This window comes from Heterocephalus glaber, unplaced genomic scaffold (genome assembly GCF_053883595.1).
Source record: "Heterocephalus glaber isolate CG9 unplaced genomic scaffold, H.glaber_assembly_v1.0 deba00000901, whole genome shotgun sequence".
Lineage (NCBI taxonomy): Eukaryota > Metazoa > Chordata > Mammalia > Rodentia > Bathyergidae > Heterocephalus > Heterocephalus glaber.
In genome coordinates, this window is record NW_028258171.1 from 11,360,589 (window position 1) to 11,373,710 (window position 13,122).

The following is a 13,122-nucleotide window of genomic DNA, read 5'->3' on the forward strand; positions in this document are numbered from 1 at the left end:
AAGTACAAGGACTCGAGTTTGATCCCCAGAACCAAAAAAAAAAATTACAATTTTCCTATCGGAACAAATAGCCTGTTTTAAAATTGTTGAGATTCTTAAATGTATTCTATGAAACCAAAAGATCTTTTAATATTTCAATAACTTCAAAAATTGAATTTTGAAAAGCATGACTTTGACCTCATAATATGTACTTACATATATTTAACAGATATGAGTAAAATATAATCGATGCAAAAATACTGAATTTCATATGGTGTATTTGTAATCATTTAATCCTTAATACTGATTAAAGTTCTTCTGCCTCTAAAAAGCTGTCTTTAGCACAAACACATCGTACTCAGAAACAAGTAGTTTTGAAATTCCACTCCTGCAGTTATATCTCTAGTTACTTCCAATCTTGAAAATTAGTTTGTGTGACAAACACAACTTAGTGAATATTTTGAAACTTTATTAAAGTAATGGTAAACAAAAGAAGCAAAAATCATCAAAGTCAATAAATACAGGTTGTATTAAAACAATGTTTTATTCTCCATTAGGAAAAAACCTCTATCAGAAGAATCACAAAACTAGTATTTCTATGATTAAGGAAACTTTTAAATTCTAAAGAAAAATATCTCCAGTTTCCCCACTGGAATTAAAATTTATATTTTGTTGAATAGCTTTAGTTTTAATAGTTAACAAACTATTTTAGATCTCCCAATTTTTTACTTTTAACATTCACATTCCAAAATTACATTAATCCAAATCATACAGCAAAGAATTCTGAAAACTGAATGCACAATGAGTCACATGATCTTTAATAATCTGGACACTGCCATCCTGCATATTGATTTCTTTTATGCTATCAAAATCAGTTGTATTGTGAATTACAGTTTTGTTCAGTGATGAAGATTGGTGATCTCCATCTAACTGTTTTTCTTCAGTTATGACTGGTTCCTTTAAATTATCTTCCTCATTTGAATAAGTAGCACTTTTTTCTTTTACAAATTGAGGTTCCATTTTTGCCTCAAGTGGCTGAGATTTTCCTAGTTGCATTTGAGAAACATCAAGAGGCTCTTGTTGAAAGCCTGCAACTGAACCACAAATATCTATTTCTGGTGCTTTAACTGATATAGATGAATCAGAATCAATTGTAGAAGTGGTAAGATGTTCTATATTTTCATTTTCAGTTAGAGGACATCCTTCATTGATTCTTTTTTCCTTTCCTTGAAGCTGATCAGGATTACTACATTCTTGTAACTATCAAAGAAAAAATGAGATTAATAATTCTTTGAAAAATCACGTTCAATTGTACCATTAGAAAATTAAGTTTTTAAAAAGCTGTATGGTAATAACACCTGCAGACCTGCAAATATGCTTGATGCTTCCTCCTCAAAGTCATCTTCAAAATGCTGCCATTTCTAACTATGCAAACCTGGTTTTAATTATCTGATTAAGTCCTTTCCGTTACTCTTTATCTCTTTCAGGGTAAAATAATCCAAGCTTTTTAACACAGTCTACAAAACCCTTTAACAGTCATTTTTACAAGGACATGGCTAATTTCTTGAGCTTTTTTGAATTACTGTGATTCTTCAGAGCCATCTTTCCCCTAGTTCAGATATCAGTGGGGCCTGTCACTGTTATTTTTGTGTCCAATGTTAAAGACTATAAAAATGATCAAGGGCCAGGGATTTAGCTCAGTGGTGCTGTGCCTGCCTGGCAAGTGCAAGGTCCTGAGTTTGATCCCTGGTACCAAAAAAAAAAAAAAATCAAACTTAAGGCTTAACTGGAAAGAACGGACAAATTTTATGACATAATTGCCATGATTTAAACAAGGCGTGGTGGCACACACCTGTAACTGATAGACTGAGGCAAGAGGATCTCTGAGAGTTCAAAGCCAGCCTGGGCTCCATAGTGAGTTCATGGCCAGCCGGAACTACATAGCAAGACCTTGTCTCAAAAAAAAAAAAAAAACTGCCATGACTTGAAAGTCAAGAGACTTGTGTCTTCTTTTTGCGTGTGTGTGTCTCCTAATAATGGAGTGTTTAAGCATATAGAAATATGCAGACAAGTCTTTTCTCCTACATTCTCACCAGCCATATACAGTACATTTTGTTTTAAAGTTACAATATGAAATCAAGAGTTAAGTTTTAACCTTGCCATTAGTCACGCCCCTAAAAGGCCCATCAAAATCTTACCTTTGCATGAATTTGAATCTTCTCATCAGTAACCTGAAGAACTTCAATTAATGGTGGGGTTGGGAGCACTGTCTGTTTGAATGGAGGGTTCAGGACCTCTTCAAGAAACTCATTAACATTTTCTTCACTGACAAATAACCTTTCCTAAAGTAAAAAGGGAAAAAAAATATTCTGTCTTGTAGGGCATACTTGACACAGTTGTATCTAAAAGCAGTTCACAAAAGCTCACACAGTTCAGGGTAACACTTTTTTTTGTACCGGGTATCGAACTCGGGACCTTGTGCTTGCCAGGCAGGCAGCAGAACCACTGAGCTAAATGCCTAGCCCACGGTAATACTTTTTAAAATGTTTTTTCTTTTGGTACTGGGAATCGAACTCAGGACCTTGCACTTGCAAGGCAGGGGTGGCGCCACTGAGCTGAAACTCTGGCCTTTTTTTTTTTTTGGTTTTTAAGAGACAGAGTCTGCCTATGTAGTTCAGGCTGGTCTTGAACTCACTACATAGCCTAAGCTCACTTTTGGAGACCCTCCTGCCTAAACCTCCCAAGTGCTGGGATTACAAGCATGTGCTACTACACCCAGCTACAACGTTGATCTTAACATTATTCCTGTATGTTGTCTTGGAGAAAGAAAATTTTAATATTGCACAGAACAACACAAATTGTACCAAGTATGTGTGTATAATTACATTTTTAAAAAATAAATGTTTAAAAGCTTTGGTTCTTTATCTAGGTTTATTAAATCTGAGGTATGTTTTCTCTTACTAGATAGTATTAACTTACAAATAGTATTTTTTTCTTTTTTTTTTTTTGGTACCAGGGATTGAACTCAGGTCCTTGTGCCTGCGAGGCAGGTGGTGGAACCACTGAGCTAAATCTCCAGCCAGTATTTTTCTTTTTTTCTCCCTTAATACTTCGTATTAATAACTTCACTTCTAATATAAATGTGCATTGGTCAGCTTTCTGTCGCAGGGACAAAATACCTAACACCCACAACCTAGAGGAGGAGATGTTTATTTTCTTATTTATTTTTACTTTATTTTTTTCTGGTACTGGGGACTGAACTCAGGACTTTGTGCTTGCCAGTCAGGCACAGCACCACTGAGGTAAATCCCTGGCCCTATTTTGGGTTTTTTGAGACAGGGTCTCACTTATGTACTCCAGGCTGGCCTCAAGCTGGGGGCGATCCTCTTCCCCCAGCCTCTCTAGTGCTGAAATTACAGGCCTGTGCCACCACACCTGGGTAATGTTTATTTTGGCTCAGTTTCAGTTCATGGCTGGCCAGATCCAAGGTAGAAATATGGCAGAAAGGCAGGTGGGAGAAAAGCTGGTCAAGTCAAGACATCCAGCAAGCAAAGAGCAGGGGAAGGGCCCAGAACCAGAAATAGTACCCAATATCATGTCCCAGTCACCCACTCCTGCAGCTATTTGGGCAGCCCATCCAGTCAGGAATTCACCAACGGGATAGCCCTGGCAACGCAATCAATTTGCCACAAGTCAAGCCCAGACTTAACCATCACAAAATCCAATGCCAGGTATAAAATACAATTCAATTAGCCGGTCATGGTGGCGCACACCTGTGATCTCAGCACTCAGGAGGCTGAGGCAGGAGGATCGATGAGTTTGAGGCCATCCTGGGCTACACAGTGAGTTCAAGGCCAGCCTGCACTACAAAATGAGACCCTGTCTCCAAAAAAAAAAAAAAAGAAGAAAAAAAAATACAATTCAGTTTCAGGATAATTTCTAATGAGCCAGGTAAGAAATACACAAAAGGATCTGTTCAATATTGTGTGAACAGTTTTTCTATTTTGGGCCATGTAAGAGCCCATTATATTTTATTTAAAAGAAGTATAGGGCTGGGAATTTAGCTCAGTGGTTTCACCGCCTGCTGCGCAAGCGCAAGGACCGGAGTTCAATCCCTGGTTCCATAAAAAAAAATTTGTTCAAAGAAGTATATTCTATGTTTAAGAACTGAGGTACTTCAGCATGACACTAATATATAGTTATTTATAAGAATGACACAGATTTCGTGCCTGATGTTGGGGTACACGCCTGTAATCCCAGCACTCTGGAGGCTGAGGTAGGAGGAGCTCAGCAAGTTTGGGGCCAGCCTGGAATACATAGCGAGATCCTGTGTCAAAACAAAACAAAAAAGAATGAGGTAGATTTCAAGACACTGATATGGGAAGATTTCCAAACTATAAGAAGATTTAAGAGTCACTCTCATTTGAATCCCAAACATGAGACAATGTGTTCATATCATGTCAAGTGGCTATAGGTATGTTGGAGTATGGGAAGGATAACCATACTAACCATTTTTTTCATAACTAACCATATTTAAAATTCCTTCATTGTCCTTTAATAAAAGCAAATTTTATAATTACAAAATAAACATAGCTCATTATTTGATCTAAATAAGAGAAAATTAGAAGAAGCAAGTTTCAAGTTCTCTTCCATTAAACAGTATTTGAACTGTGAACACCTACCAAACAAAAGTGAACTTGGAAAAAAAACTTTACATTTAGACTAATTTGCCTTGCTATTATGTAAAGATTCAGAATACTGTATTACAGAAGTACCCCCATCAAAAGCATTTCTATGGTTCATGCCACCAAAAAAGACATTCATATTGCCTCACTGCACCAAATACTTTTTAATTAACTCAAGGAGAAAATATTTATTTCAGAAATGGTTCTAATTAAATACAGACTATTTGCATACACTTTTCTTCTCATTCTATTGACTGATTTTACTATGAGTTTCTGAACTTACTGGCCCTGAAGCTCAAGGAAAACTCTCAGTGAATATTTAAGCCTTACGTAAATATCTTTAACATATATTTGTATGTAAAATAACAATTCTGGTCTTGAGAAAGTCTCTCTACATTATTTCTTTCATATAATGCACATAATAATATAATCATTATATGTCTCCCACTCCCCAGGTTTGGGATTCAACTGAAGCCCTTCATACTGTGGTATCTCAGCTGCTTTTATTTTTTAATTTTGAGACCAGGTCTAAGTTACAAGTCAGGACTAACTTTCAATCCTTCTGCCCCAGCCTCCCAGGCATCCACCATCATGTCCAGTTATAATTTTAAAAAATTTACCTTTATTAGCCAGACGTGGTGGCACATGCCTGTAATTCCAGCACTTGGAAGACTGAGGCAGGAGGACTGCCCTGAGTTCAAGGCCAGCCTGAACTACATAGCAAGACCCTGTCTCAAAATAAATTAATTAAAAAAATTTTAAAAATAAATAAAATTTACTTTCACTTAAGAGCCTGTTCAGTACAATGTAAAGCAACAGATTTGGACGTGATGGTCCCATCAACCCTAGCAAATACAGCAATTAATGAAGTAATTATGATAAATCTATTTCAGGCTTCAAAGATAGTAAGACAGTTGCCTTAATCCCATTTTGGTTTAGTTTCTTTGCTGAAATGTTAACATACTAGCAAATCAAATAAATATATTCTTCGTTTTTTCTGTTCGTTAGCTTTGTGAGGCAGGGTCTCACTATATAGTTCAAGCAGGCCTTGAACTATGTAGCCCAGACTGGTCTCGAACTCAGTGATCCTTCTGCCTCAGCCTCAATGTTGAAATTACAGGTATATGCCACCATGTTCATCTTAAAATATATTTTTTTCCTTTTTCTTTTTTAAGACAGGGCTTAGCTATGTAGTTCAGGCTGGCCTTGAACTGACTACATAGCCCAGGCTGGCCTAGATCGAAGGAATCCTCCTGCCTCAGCCTCCCGAGTGCTAGGATTACAGGCATGCACCACCACGCCCAGCTAAAGTATATTCTTGAATATTCTCTTAACTGCTTGTCCATTAAGTTTTCTTCTCACACTGTGAGTTATTCATATCTATTAAGACACAGGAAAACAAATGCCTTTTCCTAAATTTACACACAGTGAACCATAATACAGTGAACTATATTAATATAATTAATATAGTGATTTATATAATATACAGTGAACTATAATATAATGCTATATTATACTATAATGCTCAGCCCACTTGTTTGTCCAGAACCACAGCAGAGTTAAATGCTAGCATTGTGCTAAATACTAATAAGGTCCTAAGAATAATTAAAAGAGACTTGGCTGGGCGTGGTGGCACAAGCCTGTATTCACAGTTCTCTGGGAGGATGAAGCAGGAGGATAACAAGTTCGAGCCCAGAAGGAGACTGTATCAAAATGCAAGGAGAGGAGGGGTTTCTGAGGATGGAGCTCAGTGCGAAGGCCCTGGGTTCAATCCCCAGGGTAAGCCAGCACCCACCAGAGGACAACTTCAACACTAGCTACAATTAAGCTGCACTATAGGGGGGTAATGGCATGGAATTTACAGTGACACTTGGGTCTGAGTTTCTCACATAAGACCTGTGCGACAAGAGTTCAGTTAACTTTCCGCCTCCAGAAACAAATTATTACTTTCTTTACTCAGAAAAAGTAATTTGAGTCGGCCACTTTGATGCGCTTCTTAAACTTATCAAAAGGCATCACAGAGGCCGAGTATTTAGCTCAGTGGTTTCGCCGCCTGCTGCGCAAGCGCAAGGACCTGAGTTCGATCCCCGGTACCAAAAAAAAAAGGCATCACAGATTCCTTTGAGGATATGAGCAGTTATAGTGACCTTTTCTCCAGGGGAAAACACTCTCGACTTGCATACAACCCCACAGGTCTACGAATCAGAGAATCCACTGTGTCTCCTTGCGCCTTGGTTAGAATAAACGGAGAGTGTGGTTGTAAGCAAATTTTAAAACTGAGATGGAGTATTTCAACTATTAAGACTAAAACGAACCATTACCTCCAAAGAACAGCTGTTTAAACCGTAAAACCACTCTCGCCAATGTCCACGGCTCCCTGGAGATTTGGCCAGCACTATCACTGCATTGTCTGAAGAAACGCTAATCTCGGGTTCTTTGGTACTCAACTTATTCTCTGGAGCAAACTGCAAGTGGAAGGAATAAGCTAAGTCTTGTGTGGCGAAGTTCAATTTGTACCGGAGGGGGTTCAGATCTCCTCGGAGGCTTTGTGGCTGAACCCCGGGCACTTGAACTAGCAGAGTCAGGGAGTCTTCGTCCTGACTGCACTGCAGGGCAGGACACGAAGGATCCCCGCTCTCGGCCGCCGAGCCTCCCATGGCTCGGCCCGAGCGCGGGCCGCCCGCGCCCTCGCTTCCTGCCGGAGACTCCCCACCGGCGCCCCGGGACGAAGCACAAGGGGAGCCTCTCCCTGCGTCCCCAGGCCAGCTTCCAGCTCCGGGAGGCTGCTCCTTCTCCAGACCCGGGAACGAGCGCCAGAACGTACCCACGTTCGGCTCCACAGACTCTGGAACCAGCTGTTCCGGGGCCCCAGGAGCCGCGCTCCCTACGTCACTTCCGGGCGCGCCCGGAGACTCTTCCGGCGTCGAGCTGGGCTCTGGGAGCGCAGCGCACTGTGCCACAGGCAAGGTGACCACCAGCTGCCGCCGCGCCTTGATGAACTGCGCCTTGCCGCGACTGTCGTCCACCGGGTACGGGAGCGAGAGCCGCAGCCGGTAGTCCGGTTTGCTCGAATCGAGGCACAGCAGCTTTCCCGACACCTCCAGCGCCGCCTGCTCCGCCGAGCGCAGCAGCGGGAGCTCGATGGTGACCACCAGCTCGTGCGGTACGGGGCTGGGCGCCGAGTCCCGGGAGCAGCGGTAATCTTGCAGGTCCACGAGGTGGCGCTGCACCACGCTGCAGCGAGGCTCGGTGGGCGCGGGCTGCGGCGCCGTCGCGGGAGTGGAGGGCGCCGGGGCCCGCGGGCCCGCGGGGTTCTCTGCGGCCACGGCGTGCGGGTAGGGGTAGGGGAAGTCGGGGAGCGGCCCCTCGGGAGCCCCTGCGGACCGGTTCGCGCAGTTTCCCGGCAGGGGTGTGCGCAGCACTGCCGCCTCTGGGGTCCCCTTGTACTTGATCTTTAGCGTCCTGGCGTTCCTGCCGTCCAGCTGGACGCGGAACTGCTGCTCCACCGCCTCCAGGGCCGTGGCGTCCAGCATCTGACGGAAGCGCGCGTGGCGCCGGGCCAGCGCGAGCGCATCGGGGTGGAAGACCACGTCGTAAACGGTGTAGCGGGAGCCGCCGCGCCCCGCGAACTGGCGGCCGGGCGCCAGGCTGTAGGGTAGGGACCACTGGCTGCCAGACGCCGGGCCCGGGCGGCTGCTGGGCGCGCCCACCAGCGCGTTGCTGCACACGTTCACGTAACAGCGCCGAGCCCCGTCCAGGCTGGTGCGCAGCACGTAGCCGGGCTCCGGGTGCACAAACCGCACCTCCACTCCGCGCTCCCGCTCCAGCGCTGTGATCTCCGCCTCGTAACGCCGCCGGTTGTCGGGGTCGGTGATCTCCTGCGCGTACTCGGAGAACATGCGTCGGAAATCGGGGTCCTGGAAAGCGGAGGTGAGCCGCTGGACCTCCTCTTTGCTCAGGTCCAAGTCCTCTAGCGGCGAGGAACCCGCTGCTGTGGCCATGCTGTTTTGCGATTCCTTGCTCTCGCCCTAAGGATGATGAGACGAAGCTTGGGTAGGTAAGACGCCCCGCGGCGTCTCCGGTTCGTGGCGAGTGACCGGCCTGGAGTCGGAGTTGGTAACGGCTGTTGAGCCCGGGCAGCGCGTGCTTGTTGCCATAGGAACACCACCCACACCGAGAGGAGGGGCAGCAACCGGGTGGAAATGCTAGAAATAGCTTCATCTCTTCTCCAGCCATTCAACCTGCTGCATTTTTTAGATTCCTGTGCCATTTAAGTGTCGCAGTTTACAACATTTTGAACATCGTCTCATTCAGTGCTCATAACACTGTAAGATGAACATCCTTACTTCACAGGCAAGATGGGGACCTGAGAAGTTGCCAGAGTCCCCAGGCCAGAGTCCTGTAGCCAGTTGTATTCACCAGCTGATTCTAAGCTAACTTTATCTGCCTTTTTTCATTTTGCTAAGCCAACAGTTTAATTTTAATTTTTACTCTTTGAATTTTCTGGATGTTTTGCTATACATTCTGGCCAGTTAAAACTCACTTGGGGCTAAAAGTTATGGGCAGGCTAGTCGGAAGCAAATACCACCTGCCAATAAATATATAAAACTTAAGGCCAGGGATTTGCTCAGTGGTGCCACCGCCTGCCTCGCAAACACAAGGTCCCGGGTTCGATCCTTGGTACGAAAACAAAAACAAAAACCTTCAGCTTCATTAATAATAAAAATGCAAATACAAGATACTATATAGCACCTATCAAAATGGCCAAGACTTGTGTACAATTATCGTATTCTCATGATAGGAATATATAAATACTTTTTAACCCAGATACACTTTGAATAAATATCTGACCCATTTGTAAGGGCATGATTTTAAAAGTTTAGAATCTTAAGAGTTCAACAGGGAACTGACAGCAGATTTTGGTAGTGATGACAGGATTTTGTGTCGTCACTGGAAGTGATTGTAGAGAAATGGGTTTTGCATGTGCTGCTAGGGATGGAACCCAGTGCCTGACTCCTATAGCACGTGCTCTACTAATGGGCCATCTCCCAGTCCCAAAGTATATCTGACTGGGGTAGTTATTTTTTAATTGGTAGCTTGTCAATTCCATGATCATTTTTCTATTCTCAGCAACACAACTCAATTGATGATGTGGTATTACCTCAGTGACAAGAGCCTTTCCAAGTTTTTCTCCTACCTCCTCATGCTTTCAGTCTGTTTTGCGGGTGTCTCCCATTCAGTTTGTAGTAGAAATGCTCTGAGCCTCTTCTCCATCTATACCGTCCTTTACAAATATATGCACACCCACAAATACCAAACTTGTATTTCAGGATCCAAACTCTGGACTTTCATATCCAAACTCTGGACTTTCATATCCAGCTGACCACTTGAAGTTTCCCATTAATGCTTAAGCCTTTCAGGGTTTTTTTTTGATACCGGGAATCAAACTCAGGACCTTGTGCTTACAAGCCAGGCATGGTGCCACTGGGCTAAATCTCCAGCCTCGTTTCCATCTTTTTATTTTTAACAGGGTCTCACTATGTAGTTCCAGCTGGCCTTGAACTCACTAGAGAGCCCAGGCTGGCCGCGAACTCTGGTGATGGACCTGCTTCAACCTCCTGAGTGCTTGATCACAGGCGTGGGCCACCACACTAACCCTAGCCTCTTAGTTTTGAAATGACTAAAAGTAGAATTCCAGACTCTTCTCCTTTCACAAACCTAAGCCATGATCTCTTGGCAGCCTTCAAAGCAACTGACCACCACATTTGGAACACATTTTTCTCTTGATTTATGGAACTCAAAGCTCTCCAATTTTCCTTGTGTTTCTTGATCCTCTTCTGTTTTTTAAATGTGGGAGTCACTCAAGACACCCAGCCCTCTTATCTAATATGTCTTCCAAGATGATTTTACCCAAGCCCATAGCATGTATGTTCAGATTAGTCCTTCCAACAGATAATCTGTTGCAAATTCCGAAATATATATATCACTGTTCTGAGTACCCAAACAAAACAAAATCATGCTCCAAGGATGTGAAGCAACCTGCATTCTCATGTGCTGGAAGAATGTATTGGAACAAGCACTTTGGAAATTTGTAATCGAACATAATACATAACTTATGACTAAGAATTTTTTTTTTTTGGTACCAGGGATTGAACTCAGGACCTTGTGATTGCCAGACAGGCAGCGGCACCACTGAGCCCAGCCCCTAAGAAATTTTGAGATATAGTTCAGCAGAGACACATCATTAGTACAAGGTATATGGCAGAATGTGTATATTCAGAACAACACTGTTCATAATCCTCAAACACAGGAAACTACCCTAATTCTCATTCATCGTCAGATGGACAGATAAATGTGTATCCACCACACAATGGACTTCTATACAGCCAACAGTATGGATGAATTTCACTAATGTAAGAGAAGCCAGATGCAAAATAATACACGTGGTTTGACTCCATTATGTAGTAGACAAAACTTGGTTAAATAAACCACTGTTCAGAGTTGAGCTACACAACTATGATTATCAATCAAGCATAATAAAGCCTTTTAAAAAATTTTTAATAAAACTTTGAAGAGAGAAAAATGTCAGACTAGTGATTGCCATTGGGGTAGGGGCTGGAATGTTGTGATTGGAAGGGAACAAGAGTGAACTTCTGCTATAAGATTCTTAATCCTGGTGTGCCGTTGGGTGTGGAGTTTGTGAAGTGCTTGAGCTGTATACTGAATAAGAGGAGTTCGTGTATCTTATACTTTAAAAGTTAAAAAAAAAATAGCCCATGCCTTCATAGATCTTATGCGGGGTGGGATTAGTGACTCCAAGATAATATCTCGAGTCCCACCTGAGCACTGAGCCCTAAGAAACACACACTGCTTGCTGCCTGCTGATTTCTCCACCTGGATGTTTGACAGGCGTTTCAATTTGTTAAAAATAGATATCCTTAGTTTCTTTTCTCAAACCTCTTATTCCTCAGTCTCAGTAAATACTACCAACCATGTACTAAAGCCTAAAACCCAATTGTGATCTTTGATGCCTCTTTACCTCATCCTGCAGTGCCATTCAGTTACCAAATTCTACCAACTCACTATACCTGCCCTCCCCCAAATTCTTCTACTTTCCATTTTTGGTCTGAGCCACCATCAGACTGCAAACTTCTGCAATAGCTTCTTGACTGTTGTCCTCTTCAGCTCTCCCTTTTCTTTTGTAAACAGTGCTGGGGGTTGAACCCAGGGTCACATACATGCTAGGTAAAGGTTCTACCATGGAGTTAGATCCCCATTCCAGCTCTTCCCTTCTTAAAATCTCAGTGGTATTGAAAACAAAATGAACTTATCTAAGTCCCTGCTGAAAACCTTCCAGTAGCTTCATATCTGGATTTTCTCTGTACCTGACCGCTGGCCCTCTCTACTCACCATCTGATTGTGTGGTCCCCCCCCCCCCCAATTGCAGACCCTCTGGATTCCTGTACTGCCTGGGCCCTTGAATCTCAAGAGCTTAAACATCACCTTAGTGGCTCCTTGTGGCGTGCTTCCCTCACCCACAATGCCCCATGTCAAATTGCCCACACTTTTTATTTTTACCATATTTGATTTATTTTTATTTTTATTTTTGGATAGGGCTGTGTGAAGGTAAGTATCATGAAATGTAGGGCTTTGCTTTTGTGATACACCACTAGAATCCCCAGGACCTAGAACATGTTAGGTTCATTTCACAAACCAGTACAGTACAGTAAAGAGAAAAGCAAGTTTAAGATGTATACACTTACACTATTTTCTATAGGAAAACAATGTGTTCAGAGAAAAAACAATATATTCCAAAATATTAACAAGTTACTTTTAATGGGGAATTACAGGTCATTAAGACTTTTTTACGCTTACTTGTACTTTGTAATGGTTTTACTTTGAATTTGTTCAATGAAGTCTTTAAATGTCTAGTCATTTATACCTGGAGGTTTTGAGGCATAAAGGTGGATTCTAGCAGGTCTTTGAAACAGAAGTGTATATAAAATCGCACTCCTTTCTATTGGAACCTTAATGTCAGAGAACATACCCCCAATAGCTAGTGATCATGTATTTTAAGTTAGTGTTGTACCACTTTCAAGATTTTGAGACTTTTTTTTTTTTTGGTACCTGGAATTGAACTCGGGTCCTTGCGCTTGCGCAGCAGGCGGAGAAACCACTAAGCTAAATCCCCAGCCCTTCCACTTTCAAGATTTTGGACAAGTCTAACCTTTAAAAAGATGTCTCCAGCCATTTGTGGTTGCACAAACCTATAATCCCAGCATTCTGGGAGGCTGAACCAGGAGTCACAAATCTGAACTCAGTTTGAATGATTTAGCAAGACCTTGTCTCAAAATTTTAGAAAAATTTAAAAGGGCTGGGGATGTAGGTTGGTGCAAAGGTTCTGGGTTTAATTCCCAGTACCACCCCAAAAAAGATTCCAGATACATATGCGACCTAT

At 42.6% G+C, this 13,122-nt stretch overlaps 3 protein-coding genes across 6 annotated transcripts in view; 2 read left to right on the forward strand and 1 right to left on the reverse strand.

Moving 5' to 3' along the window:
- Mgat2 (alpha-1,6-mannosyl-glycoprotein 2-beta-N-acetylglucosaminyltransferase) overlaps positions 1–13,122 on the forward strand; it is a 40,134-nt gene that overhangs the window by 4,971 nt on the left and 22,041 nt on the right. The window lies entirely within an intron of this gene.
- On the reverse strand, positions 428–8,809 carry Dnaaf2 (dynein axonemal assembly factor 2). 4 transcript variants are annotated; one of them, XM_087208058.1, is made up of 4 exons: positions 7,489–8,794; positions 4,209–4,306; positions 2,178–2,321; positions 428–1,239 (listed from the first exon to the last, which is right to left on the reverse strand). In XM_087208058.1, the coding sequence occupies exons 1-4, from the start codon at positions 8,663–8,665 to the stop codon at positions 736–738; spliced, it is 1,923 nt and encodes a 640-aa protein (XP_087064184.1). In that variant the 5' UTR covers positions 8,666–8,794; the 3' UTR covers positions 428–735. The 4 variants fall into 4 exon arrangements, with proteins under 4 accessions (XP_087064184.1, XP_087064185.1, XP_004835643.2 ...); XM_087208059.1 differs by lacking the exon at positions 4,209–4,306 and adding an exon at positions 6,986–7,129 and having other exon boundaries at positions 7,489–7,547; XM_004835586.4 differs by lacking the exon at positions 4,209–4,306 and having other exon boundaries at positions 6,986–8,809.
- Positions 7,697–13,122, forward strand: part of Klhdc1 (kelch domain containing 1) — a 94,159-nt gene continuing 88,733 nt past the window's right edge. Inside the window, exon 1 of the mRNA XM_087208069.1 lies at positions 7,697–7,827. The gene's annotated coding sequence lies outside the window, so the exon portion shown is untranslated. The remainder of the gene's footprint in view (positions 7,828–13,122) is intronic.